The sequence below is a fragment of the Mustela erminea genome, chromosome 4 (assembly GCF_009829155.1).
Source record: "Mustela erminea isolate mMusErm1 chromosome 4, mMusErm1.Pri, whole genome shotgun sequence".
In the NCBI taxonomy this organism is placed as follows: Eukaryota; Metazoa; Chordata; class Mammalia; order Carnivora; family Mustelidae; genus Mustela; species Mustela erminea.
Window position 1 is genome coordinate 149,312,877 of NC_045617.1, and position 13,782 is coordinate 149,326,658.

At 40.1% G+C, this 13,782-nt stretch overlaps 1 protein-coding gene across 1 annotated transcript; it reads left to right on the forward strand.

The window, feature by feature from the left end:
- The first annotated feature begins 304 nt into the window (after positions 1-304).
- Positions 305-1,243, forward strand: LOC116587599 (putative olfactory receptor 2B8). The gene has a single exon (XM_032338222.1). The coding sequence runs from the start codon at positions 305-307 to the stop codon at positions 1,241-1,243; it is 939 nt and encodes a 312-aa protein (XP_032194113.1).
- The last annotated feature ends 12,539 nt before the right edge of the window (positions 1,244-13,782 follow it).

The following is a 13,782-nucleotide window of genomic DNA, read 5'->3' on the forward strand; positions in this document are numbered from 1 at the left end:
TACTTATTTATCCTTTCAAGCTCAGAACAAAAGGCCTTTTATACCTCTGACTTATGCAAGCACAAGGTCCATTTTTTCACTTTTCTTATACTAAATATAAATGACATACTTTTGTGATAATGTGGAACTGTATTGGTATGACCTATGTCAATATAAATGAGTACATTATTTATTCATATAGTTACTGACCAAATCTGAGGGCCATGTCTTGCAACACGATAGACCCTCCAACCATTTATTTTTTTTTAATATTTTAAAAATTGCTAAATGCTTGGTTCTAACAGGAAACATGTGCTAACAGAGGATGGAACAGAAGAATGGCAGCTCTTTCACTGGGTTTATACTGTTCGGTTTCTCTGACCGACCTCAACTGGAGCTAGTCCTCTTTGTGGTTCTTCTAATCTTCTATCTGTTCACTCTGCTGGGAAACACCACCATCATTGCCTTGTCCCACCTGGACCCAAATCTTCAGACTCCCATGTACTTTTTCCTCTCCAACCTAAGCTTTCTGGACCTGTGTTACACGACCAGCACTGTCCCTCAGCTCCTGGTTCATCTCAGGACAACAGACAAGTCTATCTCATTTGGTGGCTGTGTAGTTCAGCTGTTCCTCTCGCTAGGTTTGGGAGGTACAGAATGCATTCTGTTAGGTGTCATGGCATTTGACCGCTATGCAGCCATCTGCAAGCCCCTGCAGTACACGGTGACCATGCACCCCCGTCTCTGTGCCCTCATGGCTTCTGCATCATGGTTCATTGGTTTTGCCAACTCCTCACTGGAGACAGTGCTTATCTTCCTCATACCACTCTGTGGGAGAAATAAAATAGACCACTTCTTTTGTGAGGTCCCCCCCCTGCTCAAGCTTGCCTGTGTAGACACCACTGTGAATGAGTCTGTACTCTTCTTTGTTGGTGTGGTCATTCTCCTCATACCTGTGACGTTAATCATCTTCTCCTATGGTCAGATCGTCAGGGCGGTCTTAAGAATAAAGTCATCTGCAGGGCAGAGGAAAGCGTTTGGCACATGTGGGTCCCACATCACAGTGGTCTCCCTGTTTTATGGCACGGCCATCTATGCTTACCTCCAGCCCAGCAACAACTACTCCCAGGATCAGGGCAAGTTTGTTTCTCTGTTCTACACCATCATCACCCCCATGGTCAACCCTGTCATATATACACTGCGGAATAAGGATGTGACAGGGGCAATGAAGAAGGTGCTTTGTAGGGGACAGGACTCCAGATGATTGGGCGGGGAAGACCCTTTGATGGAAGATTTTGACTGTCAGAGATTTTAAGAGGATTGTGTTCTCCCCATGTCATCCAAAATTTCCTGTAACATCTCTGAAGGGAATTTTCTTACCTGATGCTTTAATGCAAGTGGGTGCTCAAAATCCAAGTTCATGGGTTCATGAAGCCTTCAGAGATTCGCCTAGATCATCTGCATCATATTTCATTTTAAGAAACTTCAGACATTTTTCATATTCCCCCCTCATTTGGGAACACTCTTTCATTCCTTTTTGCAAGAAGACACACACATACCATAAAGTCATAGGGAAAATAAGAATACAAATGACTAAAAGATGATAAGAAATACTAATACTAATAAGTGATATGCCTCCAACAGTTTGCTAGAGAAATGCTAGCATTTTTTCCTAGCAAACCATTGGAGGCATATCACTTTTTCTTGCATTGTGACCATGGCTCTATTACGAGGTCCACTGGCTGACTGTATCACAGCTTTTTCATAGAAGTAGTTGGGCAACTCTGGGAAAAACAGACTTTTAGCTCAGAGAAAAGCCTATTAACATCAGTCCTGATAAATCCACTCAGATATCGGGCCCTAGTGTGACAACACCAGTGTGACAGTGATTTTAGGTAACCTTCCTGTCCCGACATTGAGGACGTGATGCATAGCTGCCAGTGACAGTGGGAGCATCTATGGCCACAAGCAGGTGGTGCTGACAAGCGAGTTTGGGCATAGCCAGACGAGCACCAAAGTGAGGCCTGCGAGTTGTTGTTTGTGTCCGTGAGCCACCCTGTTCATTACAAATGACTCTTGAGCACAGTATCGTATCTGAACAGAACATGACAGAAGCCCTGCTTTAGAGTCTCTTTTACCTACAATAGTGCAGCAAAAGTTCCAAAGGGTAAAAGACATTAGACCCTCTCTTCATACTATTTTGTAAATTCTTCGATCCAGGCATCAACTGATCAATGCTTTTATATCTCACATTCACCAAAAGCCCCATATATTTCAATACTATAAAAATATAGGAAGTGCCCTCTATTTCACAAGAAATGCCATGTCTGTGGAGCTTACTTAGATTCACCACAAGGAAATGTAAAGAATAAATACAATGTATATTAATTATTAAACATCTCCATACGTCTCTACTTTACAAATAGCTGTCTCATTATGAACTGTCATACAATTCTGAATTAGGAGTAATAAAAATAAATATCCCAGAACAACTGAATCTGACATTGTAGCCCTTCGATCTTAACTCTAGCTCAGTTTGCACATAAGTGTGTTCTGGGGTATGGATCTGGGTTTCTGTGTATATGTGTTGTCACAAATAGTGTATTTTCCCATGGAGGCTGGAGCTTTGACAATGCCATCTTCACAGAAATGTTTCTGATTTTGGAAGGTTTTCCCAACACGTAACCCAGTGTTGGTAAATGTGTTTGTGTCTTGGACTGGACACATATGCATAAGAACTCTACTGTTCCCTATCCTGACAGCTAACCGGCATCCCCAGGGCCTTGAGCCCTGAGCTGGTCATGCTCATGCCAAGTGATCTTGCTGTAGAGACAGCATGTGGAGGCTGGAAATGGCAGCCAGGGGAGATCATGCACATGGTCAGGTTCTCTTTGTATTGCTAATAGCAATATCCCACTTGAAATCAAGACCTGAGGTATATCTTTTTAAAAAAATTTATCTTATTTTTTCAGTGTTCCAAGATTCATTGTTTATGGACCACAGCCATTGCTTCATTCAATACATGCTCTCCTTAATACCCATGACCATGCTCACCAACCCTCCCCCCAAAACCCTCAGTTTGTTTCTCAGATTCCACAGTCTCTCATGGTTTTTCTCCCCCTCCAATTCCTCCACGTCACTTCTCTCCTTCTCCCAATATCCTCTGTGTTATTCCTTATGCTCCACAAGTAAGTGAAACCATAAGACAATTGACTCTCTCTGCTTGGCTTATTTCACTCAGCATAATATCCTCCAGTCACATCCATGTTGATACAAGTTAGTGGAACACAAGTTGGTATGAACACTTTGGAAAATCTTAAGTAATCTCCATAAGAAAGATTCCTTAAGAAATTAAAAACAGAGCTATCCTATGACCCTTCAATTGTACTATGGGGTACTTACCCCAAAGATACAGATGGACTGAAAAGAAGGGTCATCTGTAACCCAATGTTCAAAGCAGCAATGGCCACAGTTGTCAAACTGTGGAAAGAGCCAAGATGCCCTTCAAAAGATGAATGGGCAAAGAAGATATGGTCCATTTATACAATGGAGTTCTATGATTCCATCAGAAATGATGAAGACCTGGGATCTATGTTGACACCATAGTGATGCTTCATGTATGCCAGTAAAAAAATAGTTTTTTATTACTGTTTATCCCTGACGGTGACAAATTTCCTGCTCTCCATTAGGTTCCAACCACATCCTGACAGTTATACCCAAATTGTTACTTTAAATCCCTCAAATCAAAGATGACAGAGGAGTAAGGGACCCATTTCAGCTGGTCCCTGAATTTAGTTGAATATCTACCAAACCATTCTGAACACCCACGTAATCAGCCTGAGATGTAAGAATATATATTTGGATCTCTAGAAAAGTGACTGCTTTTTGCAACGTAGGACATGCAGAGTTGTGAATCCTCAGGGAAATATCAGAAGATAAACAGAAGGGGGAGGGAGCCTCCAGAAGCTGACTCCTGGAAAGGATATAACACCAGAGTGCAAAAGCAGAACCTTGGAAATCTGCTCTAGGGAACAACATCCCTCTCTGAAAGGGGTTCTGGAGATGAAAAGGCAGAATTCTAGGTAGAGCATTATGGTCTCAGGATATGAGGAGTCACAGAGTTAAAGGGGTGATTGAGAAGCCTCAGAACCAAAGGTGCTTCCCAGAGTAGCAGAATGCCTTAACAGTGGAGCTAGGATGCAGTTTCTGGTCAGCATTGCCAGGAAGGGTCTCAGCTCAGATCGCCATAAACTGCAAGTCAGGCCAGTTGAGAATCTCTTCTCTTGGGCAGCCTGAAATACCAGGAGCCTGTGCCGGGACTGGACAAAAACTCACAGAGTGGTGGTGGCTGGGAAAGGGCTTAAGAGCAGTGCCCAGCTAGAATCCAGGAGCTGCAGGTGTGCATGCAGGAGCCCACAACTGCTCAAAGATTTAGAAGCATAAAAGGCAGGGACACTCCCAGGGCCCTGGTTCAACCTGAGAGAGTTACTGTGGGCATGCACAGTGGTAGGTTGTAGCTTTCTGTGGCACATATAGAAATGGAAACTGTTTGTACTGGAGGGTTTAGTGAAGAGAACAGACTGTGATTTCTCTGCTATCCAGCAGAGGTTGGGTACAGCCATTTTTGCTCTGACCCTTGGAAGAGGCATGGAAAGCCACCAGAGGACAAAAGCCACACATAAGATCTGTTTCCACTGAGCCCATTCATCTTCCCTCACCACTCCAACAGGGCCAAGGCAATTCCCCCCAACCAGGGTTGCCTGAGAACAGCAGAGCAGGCCGCTATCCGATAAGACAGGCTGGAAGAACAAGGGCATGACAACCCTATGGACCCCATAAGACTATAAAATTCTAGTGCCAGAGAAAAATAGTATATTGAGATCCAGCTGAGCTGCAGACATTGCCTCCTGGATTTTTTTTTTTTCCAGATACAGTTCTCTTTTTCTTTCTATTCTTTTTTTAATGCTTTTTCTCTGTTTTTCTTTTACCTTTTTCTCATTTCAGATGTTTATTATATAAACTTATATTTCATAGTAGCTCTTTAACTTGTACTTTTTCATACCTGTATTTCTGTATAGATATATGCTTTATTGTAGTCCTTTTTTCCCTATCCAGTTTTACACACACACACACACACACACACAGACACACGTTTTACTTTCCTTGTAGTTTTGGGAAGTCGTGTCCTCAAAAAAACAGACCAAAATACACCCAGAGACAACTGAAATATGTTGCTTTGTCCACACTGAAAGATTATAGCCTACCTTCACATCACCTCTCCTTTAAAAATTTTTTTTTAATTTTATGAATTTTATTATGTATTTCCTTTTGGCTTTGTTTTTGTTGATGGTTTCCAACCACTCTGGATTTTCCTAGGGTGCGTCTTGCTTAGGTCCTGGTTGATATTTTGGACTCTGATCATTCTCCCAACCATCCCTTGAGAGAATGTCTAGGAGGTGGAACTCTCAACCAAGAAAAGAAACAGAGACAATGTCATCTGCCACAGAACTAATGGATATGGATATAAGCAAAATGTCAGAGATAGAATTCTGGAGAGCAAGCATGACATCAACAACTAGACTTGAAAGAAGCATTAGTGACAATATAGAATTTCTAAGGTTAGAAATGAGATCTAATCAGGCCAAACTTAAAAATGCTATGAATGAGTTACAGTCTAAACTGGATACTCTAACAGCCAGAGTAAATGAGGCAGAAAAAAAATTAGTGATATAGAAGACAAGCTGATAGAAGAAAGTGGAAGAAAACAGAGACAGGCTTCTAGTAACACATGAGAAAAGGATTGCAGAGATTAATGGTGCCATGAAAAGTTCCAATATCAGAAATATTGGGATCCATAAGAGGGTGGAGAGAGAGAGAGAAAGAGGGTGCTATACGGTATATTTGAGCAAATCATAGCTGAAAACTCCCCTATTCTGGGGGAGCAAAAAAGCACTTGAGTCCAAGAGGCTGAGAGAACCTCTCCCAAAATCAATGAATATAGCTCAACACCTGAAAGTATAATAGTGAGGCTTGAAAATTGTACAACCAAGGAAAAAATCCTGAGAAAACCTAGGGAAAGGAGGGTCCCTACAGGGAGTAACATCAAAAGAACATTAGATCTATCCACAGACACCTGGTGAGTCAGAAAGTGCTGGCAAGATATATTCAGGGTACTAAATGAAATGAATATGCAACTAAGAATACTTTATCCAGCTAGGATGTCATTCAGAATGGATGAGAGCTAAAGCACTTCCAGGACAAGCAGAAACTGAAAGAATATGTGACCACCAAGCCAGTCCTCAAATATTAAGGGGGATTCTGTAAATGAAGAGAAACCCCAAGAGTCACACAAACCAGAAAGAAACAAAAAATCTATGGAAAGAGGGATTTTACAGGCAATGCAATGGCACTAAATTCATATCTTTCAATAGTCACTCTAAATATAAATGGGTTAAATGCTCCTAGCAAATGAAACAAGGAAGCAGATGGAGTAAAAAAACAGGAACCATCCATACGCTGTCTACAAGAGACTCATTTTGAACCTAAAGACACCTCCAGATTGAAAGTGAGGAGATGGAGAACCTTGCTAATAGACCTCAGAAGAAAGCTGGGGTAGCAATCCTCATTTCAGACAAATTAGACTTTAAACACAGACAGTAATAAGAGACATTGAGGGACCCTATATTATACTTAAAGGGTCTATCCAACAAGAAGATCTAACAAATATAAATATCTAGGCCCCCAGTATGGGAGCAGCCATTTATATAAAACAATTAATAACCAAAATAAGATATTGATAATAATATATTAATAGTAGGATATGTCAACACTCCATTCTCAGCAGTAGATAGATCATCAAGCAGAAGATGAACAAAGAAGACCTGTGAAAGACACATTGGACCAGTAGACTTCTTAGAAATATACAGAGCATTCTCCCTTAAAACAACAGAATACACATTCTTCCCAGGTGGACGTGGAACTTTCTCTGGGTCACAAATCAGGTCTCAACCAATACCAAAAGACAGAGGTTATTCCCTGCATGTTATTAAACCACAATGCTTTGAAACTGGAATTCAACCACAAGAAAAAATTTGGAAGGAACACAAACACTTGGGAGGTAAAGAACATCCTGGTAAAGAATGATTGGGTAAACAAGAAATTAAAGAAGAACTTAAAAAATTCATGCAAGCCAATGAGAGTCAAAACATACCTGTCCAAAACCTAAGGGATACGGCATAGGCAGTCCTAAGGGGGAAATACATAGCCATCCAAGCCTCTCTCAAAAATGTAGAAAAATCCCACATGCACAAGCCCACCTTACACCTAAAGGACCTAGAGAAAGAACAGCAAATAAAGCCTAAACCAAGCAGGAGAAGAGAAAAAATAAAGATTAGAGCAGAAATCAATGAAATAGAAACCAGAAAAAGAGTAGAACAGCTCAACAAAACTAGAAGCTGGTTCTGTGAAAGAATTAATAAGATCAATAAACCTCTGGCCAGACTTATCCAAAAGCAAAGAGAAAGAACCCAAATTAATAAAATCATGAATGAAAGGGGAGAGATCATGACCAATACCAAAGGAATAGAGACAATTATTAGAACTTATTACCAGCAGCTATATGACAAAAACTTGACAATTTGGAAGAAATGGATGCATCCCTGGACTTACAAACTACCAAGACTGAAACAGGAAGAAATAGACAATCTGAACTGACAAATAACCATCAAGGAAACTGGGACAGTTAAAAACAAACAAACAAACAAACAAAAATTTCCCAAAAAACAAAAGTCCAGGGCTTGATGGCTTCCCAGGGGAATTCTACCAAACATTCAGATACAAAATAATATCTATTCTACTGAAGCTATTTCAAAAAATAAAAATGGAAGGAAAACTCTCAAACTCATTCTATGAGGCCAGCATTACCGTGATCCCAAAACCAGGCAAAGACCCCATGAAAAAGGAGAATTACAGACCAATATCCCTGATGAACATGGATGCCAAAATACCCAATAAGATCCTAGCTAATAGGTTCCAACAGTACACTAAAAGGATTATCCATCACAACTAGGTGGGATTTATTCCTGGGAGGCAAGGGTGGTTTAACATTGTCAAATCAAAAATGTGATAGAGCACATTATCAAAGAGACAACCATATAATTCTCTCAATTGATGCAGAAAAAGCATTTGACAAAATACATCATCCTTTCCTGACTCAAACTCTTTAAAATATAGGGATAGAGGGAATACACCTCAATTTCATAAAAGCCATCTATGAAAAGCACACAGCTTTTCACTCATTCATTCTCAATGGGGAAAAACTGAGAGCTTTTCTCTTAAGGTCAAGAACACAATAGGGATGACCACTCTCACCACCTTTGTTCAACATAGTAGTAGAAGTCCTAACCTCAGCAATCAGACAACAAAAAGAAATAAAATACACTTAGATTGGCGAAGAAGAAGTCAAACTCTCTTCCCAGATGACATGATTCTTTATGTGGAAAACCTAATAGTCTCAATCCCCAAAATTACTAGAACTCATACAGCAATTCAATAATGTGGCAAGATACAAAAATCAAAGCACAGAAATAACATGCATTTCTATACACTAACAATGAGACAGAAGAAAAAGAAATTAGGGAATTGATTCCATTTACAATAGCACCCAAAAACCATGAGATACCCAGAGGTATCTTTACTTACCCAAAGAGAAAAAGGATCTATATAGATAGATAAAGAAACAATAGAACACCTAGAAAAGAAATTGAGGAAGACACAAAGAGGTGGAAAAACATTCCATGCTCATGGACAGGAAGAATAAACATTGTGAAAATGTCCATGCTTCCCAGAGCAATCTACACTTTCAATGCAATCCCTATCAAAATACCACTGGCACTTTTCAAGAAGCTGCAACAAACAATCCTAAAATTTGTAAGGAACCAGAGAAGACCCCAAATTGAATCACCAGGGGACTATTGAAAGAGAAAACCAAAGTGTCTGACTTCAAGCTCTATTACAAAGTTATAATCATCAAGACAGCAAAAAACAGACACCAGGGTCAATGGAAAAGAATAGAGAGCCCAGAAATGGACCCTCAACTCAAGGGTCAACTAATTTTTGACAGATCAGGAAAGAATATCCAATGGGGAAAAAAACAGTCTCTTCAATAAATGGTGCTGGGAAAATTAGACAACCACATGCAGAAGAATGAAACTGGATCATTCTATCATACCATATACAAAGATAAACTCAAACTGGATCCAAGATCTTTTTTTAAAGATTTTATTTATTTATTTGACAGACAGAGATCACAAGTAGGCAGAGAGGCAGGCAGAGAGAGAGAGAGAGAGAGAGAGAGAGGGAAGCAGGCTCCCTGGTGGGCAGAGAGACCGATGTGGGGCTCGGTTCTAGGACCCTGAGATCATGACCTGAGCCAAAGGCAGAGGCTCAACCCACTGAGCCACCCAGGCGACCCTGGATGAAAGATCTTAATGTGAAACAGGAACCCACCAAAATCCTAGAGGAGAACATAGGCAGTAAATGGGTCATGGGTCACAGAAGCTTCTTGCAAGACACATCTCTAAAGGCAAGGGAAACAAAAGCAAAAATGAATTATTTGGATTTCATCAAGATAAAAGTCTTCTACAGCAAAGGAAACAGTCAACAAAACTAAGAGGCAACCCACGGAAAGAGAGAAGGTACTTGCAAAAGACATTACAGACAAAAGGCAGATATCCAAGATCTATAAAGAACTTCTCAAACTCAACCTCCAAAAAACAGATAATCATGTCAAAAACTGGGCAGAAGACACCAACAGACACTTCTCCAAAGAAGATATTCAAATGGCTAACAGACACATGCAAAAATGTTCAACATCACTCGGCATCAGAGAAATACAAAGCAAAACCACAATGAGATACCACCTTACACAGTTTGAATGACAAAAATTAACAAGACAAGAAACAACAAATGTTTCTGAGGATGTGGAGAAAAGGGAACTCTCCCACTGTTGGTGGGATGGAAGCTGGTATAGCCACTTTGGCAAACAGTGTGGAGTTTCCTCAAGATGTTAAAAATAGAGCTACTCTAAGACCCAGCAATTGCCCTACTAGGTATTTACCCCAAAGAAACAGATGTAGTGAAAAGAAGGGGCACATGCACTCCAATGTTCATGGCAGCAATGTCCACAATAGCCACACTGTAGAAGGAACCAAGATGCCCTTCAACAGACGAATGGATAAAGGAGATGTGGTGTATGCATACAGTGGAATATTATCAACCATCAAAAAGGATGAATAACTACCATTTGCAGCAACATGGATGTAACTGGAGGGAATTATGCTAAGTGAGTAAGTCAAGCAGAGAAAGACAATTATCAAATAGTTTCACCTCTATATGTAATATAAGGAATAGCATGGAGGATCATAGGGGAAAGGAGGGAAAACTGAAGGGGAAGAAATCAGAGAGGGAGATGAATCATAAGAGACTGTGGACTCCAGGAAATAATCTGAGGGTTTCAGAGGGAAGAAGGGTATGGGGATGGGGTTGCCAGGTGATTAGTACTAAGGAGGGCACATGTTATGATGAGCAGTGGGTGTTATATACAATTAACAAATCACTGAACACTACTACATCAAAAACCAGTGATGTGCTGTATAGTGGCTAACTGGACATAACAAAAAGAATTCCATTTAGAATTCCTCCTAACTAAAGCCCCCAAACACCTGTTTTCTTTATCCTGCCAATTCCTCGTACATTTCTTGTCTTTGTATAGAAGTTTAAACCCTGCCTGACATGATCACTTCTTTGCGTCTCAATTTCATTATTGGACCTCCATATGTAGGTACTTTAGCTTTGGTTTTTTTCTCCTGTTACTCCCTATCATCTCCATTTCATTCCAAAACAGTTGGAAGAACACTGTGGGGAGGGGGAAGGAAATGTCTCCCTCCCCAAAGCAAGCATCCAGTTTCTAAGGGCACCTCAGGGAACCCATCCCCTGACCCTTCTGAGCAGCAGTCATTCATCCTCTCATTTCTGCATTTACATAGAGCCCACCTTCCCAGCAAACCACATTTCCATGCACAGTGGTTCCCAGAGTCTGCACAACCAGGTCTGAAATAAGCTACAATAGCACATCAATGAAAGAAGCTTTCACTTACATTATAAAACAAGCATCTGAAGTCACCTACAAAGGCAAGGGCTCACAGGGACTTATAACCTGTTCCTCCTGCCTCAGTGAGCCTGGACAGAGCAGAAGTCTGGCAAAGAGTAACTGTGAAATGCACAGACTACAGGATACATGACGGTTTTAGAGGGGCAGCTATAGTCTGATTACTGATCTAGTAGTGATTTCAGCATGATGCAGAGGGTCAGTTTAGCGCCTACACTCTATAGACTGCAAATGTGCTACCAAATGACAGTCTAAAGTCAGAACTGGGCTACAAAGGTAGGGACACATAATATGAGAATCTCCCAAGCCTCTCTCTGCTGACTCATACCATAAGAAGGATGGTGGTGGTGGGGGGGGTTACATAGGTGATAGCAAACAAAGAGTAAATTTGTGATGATGGAAGTGTTGAATCAGTATATCATACATCTGAAACTAGTATAACACTGTATGTTAGCTATACTGGGATTAAAATTTTTAAATAATTAAAAAGTTAAAAGATAATAAAGTAACTTTGGAACAGTTTTTAGGGGAAAAAAACTGTTACTCAAAACAAAAAGAAAGCCTAAAGAATAGGAGACGATTTATAAATGACCTATTTAATAAAGGGTTAGTACTCAAAATATGTAAAGATCTTATACATACAATATGCAAAAACCCCAGATAGTCAAATTTTTAAAATGGACAGAAGACATGAACAGACATTTCTCCAAAGAAGACATAAAGATCTCAATAGATACAGAAAAGATGCTCAAATCATGGCTCTTCAGAGAAATGCAAACCAAAACCACAATGAGATATCACCTCACATTTGTCAGAATGGCTAAAATCAAGCACGAGAAGAAAACATGAGTGAGGTCGTGGAGAAAAAGGAACCTCCTGAACCCTTGGTTGGAATGTAAGCTGGTGCATGCACTGTGGAAAACAGTATAGAGATTCCTCAAAAATTTAAATATAGAACAAACCTACCTTCAAGTAATGGCACTACTGGATATTTACCCAAAAAAGACCATACAAAGTGACACATGTACCACTATGTTTATAGCAGCATTCTTTATAATAATCAAACTATGGAAGCAATCCAAAATGCATCAATAGATGACTAGAAAAAGATGTGATATATACATACAATTGAATATTAATCATAAATAAGAATGAAATCTTGCCATTTAGAATGTCCTGAATGGAACTAGAGGGTATTATGCTGAGTGAAATAAGTCGGTCAGAGGAAGACAAATACCATATGATTTCATTTGTATGTGGATTTAAGAAGCAAAACAAATGAGCAAAGCTAAAAAAGAGAGAGACAACCAAGAAACAGAACAACTATGGAGAACAACACACTGATTGATGATCACCAGACGGAACATGAGTGGGGGAATGGGCGAAGTAAGTGATGGAGATTAAGGAGGGCACTTGGGGTTTTTTGGGGTTTGTTTTTTTTTTTTAATTCTACTGTTTTATTGACTTGACAAAAATATTTGATAATGTTCATTTATTCAGACTATTAGTTACTGTTTTCCAAAGGTTTTTTTGTTTTTTTGTTTTTTAATTTTTTATTTCTTTTCAGCGTAACAGTGTTCATTGTTTTTGCACCACACCCAGTGCTCCATGCAATCCGTGCCCTCTCTAACACCCACCACCTGGTTCCCCCAATCTTCCACCCCCCGCCCCTTCAAAACCCTCAGATTGTTTTTCAGAGTCCATAATCTCTCATGGTTCACCTCCCCTTCCAATTTCCCCCAACTCCCTTCTCTCCATCTCCCCTTATCCTCCATGCTATTTGTTATGCTCCACACATAAGTGAAACCATATGATAATTGACTCTCTCTGCTTGACTTATTTCAGTCAGCAGAATCTCTTCCAGTCCCGTCCATGTTGCTACAAAAGTTGGGTATTCATCCTTTCTGATGGAGGCATAATACTCCATAGTGTATATGGACCACATCTAAGGAGGGCACTTGTGATGAGCACTGGGTGTTGTATTGAATTTTTGAGATATTATACTGTACACCTAAAATAAATAATACACTGTATGTTAACTATACTTTAATGGAAATAAAAACTTAATAAAAAAAATGAACTAACTCCTCAAACTCAATACACACAAAACAGACAATCATATCAAAAAATGGGCAGAAGATATAAACAGACACTTCTCCAATGAAGACATACAAATGGCTATCAGACACATGAAAAAATGTTCATCATCCCAAACCCCCAGGGAGATTCAAATTAAAACCACATTGAGATATCACCTCACACCAGTTAGAATGGCCAAAATTAGCAAGACAGGAAACAACATGTGTTGGAGGGGATGTGGAGAAAGGGGAACCCTCTTCCACTGTTGGTGGGAATGCAAGTTGGGTCAGCCACTTTGGAGAACAGTGTGGAGATTTCTCAAGAAATTAAAAACAGAGCTTCCCTATGACCCTGCAATTGTACTCTTGGGTATTTACCCCAAAGAAGGAGATGTACTGAAAAGAAGGCCATCTGTACCCCAACGTTTATAGCAGCAATGGCCACGGCTGCCAAACTGTGGAAAGAACCAAGATGCCCTTCAACGGACGAATGGATAAGGAAGATGTGGTGCATATACACTATGGAGTATTATGCCTCCATCAGAAAGGATGAATGCC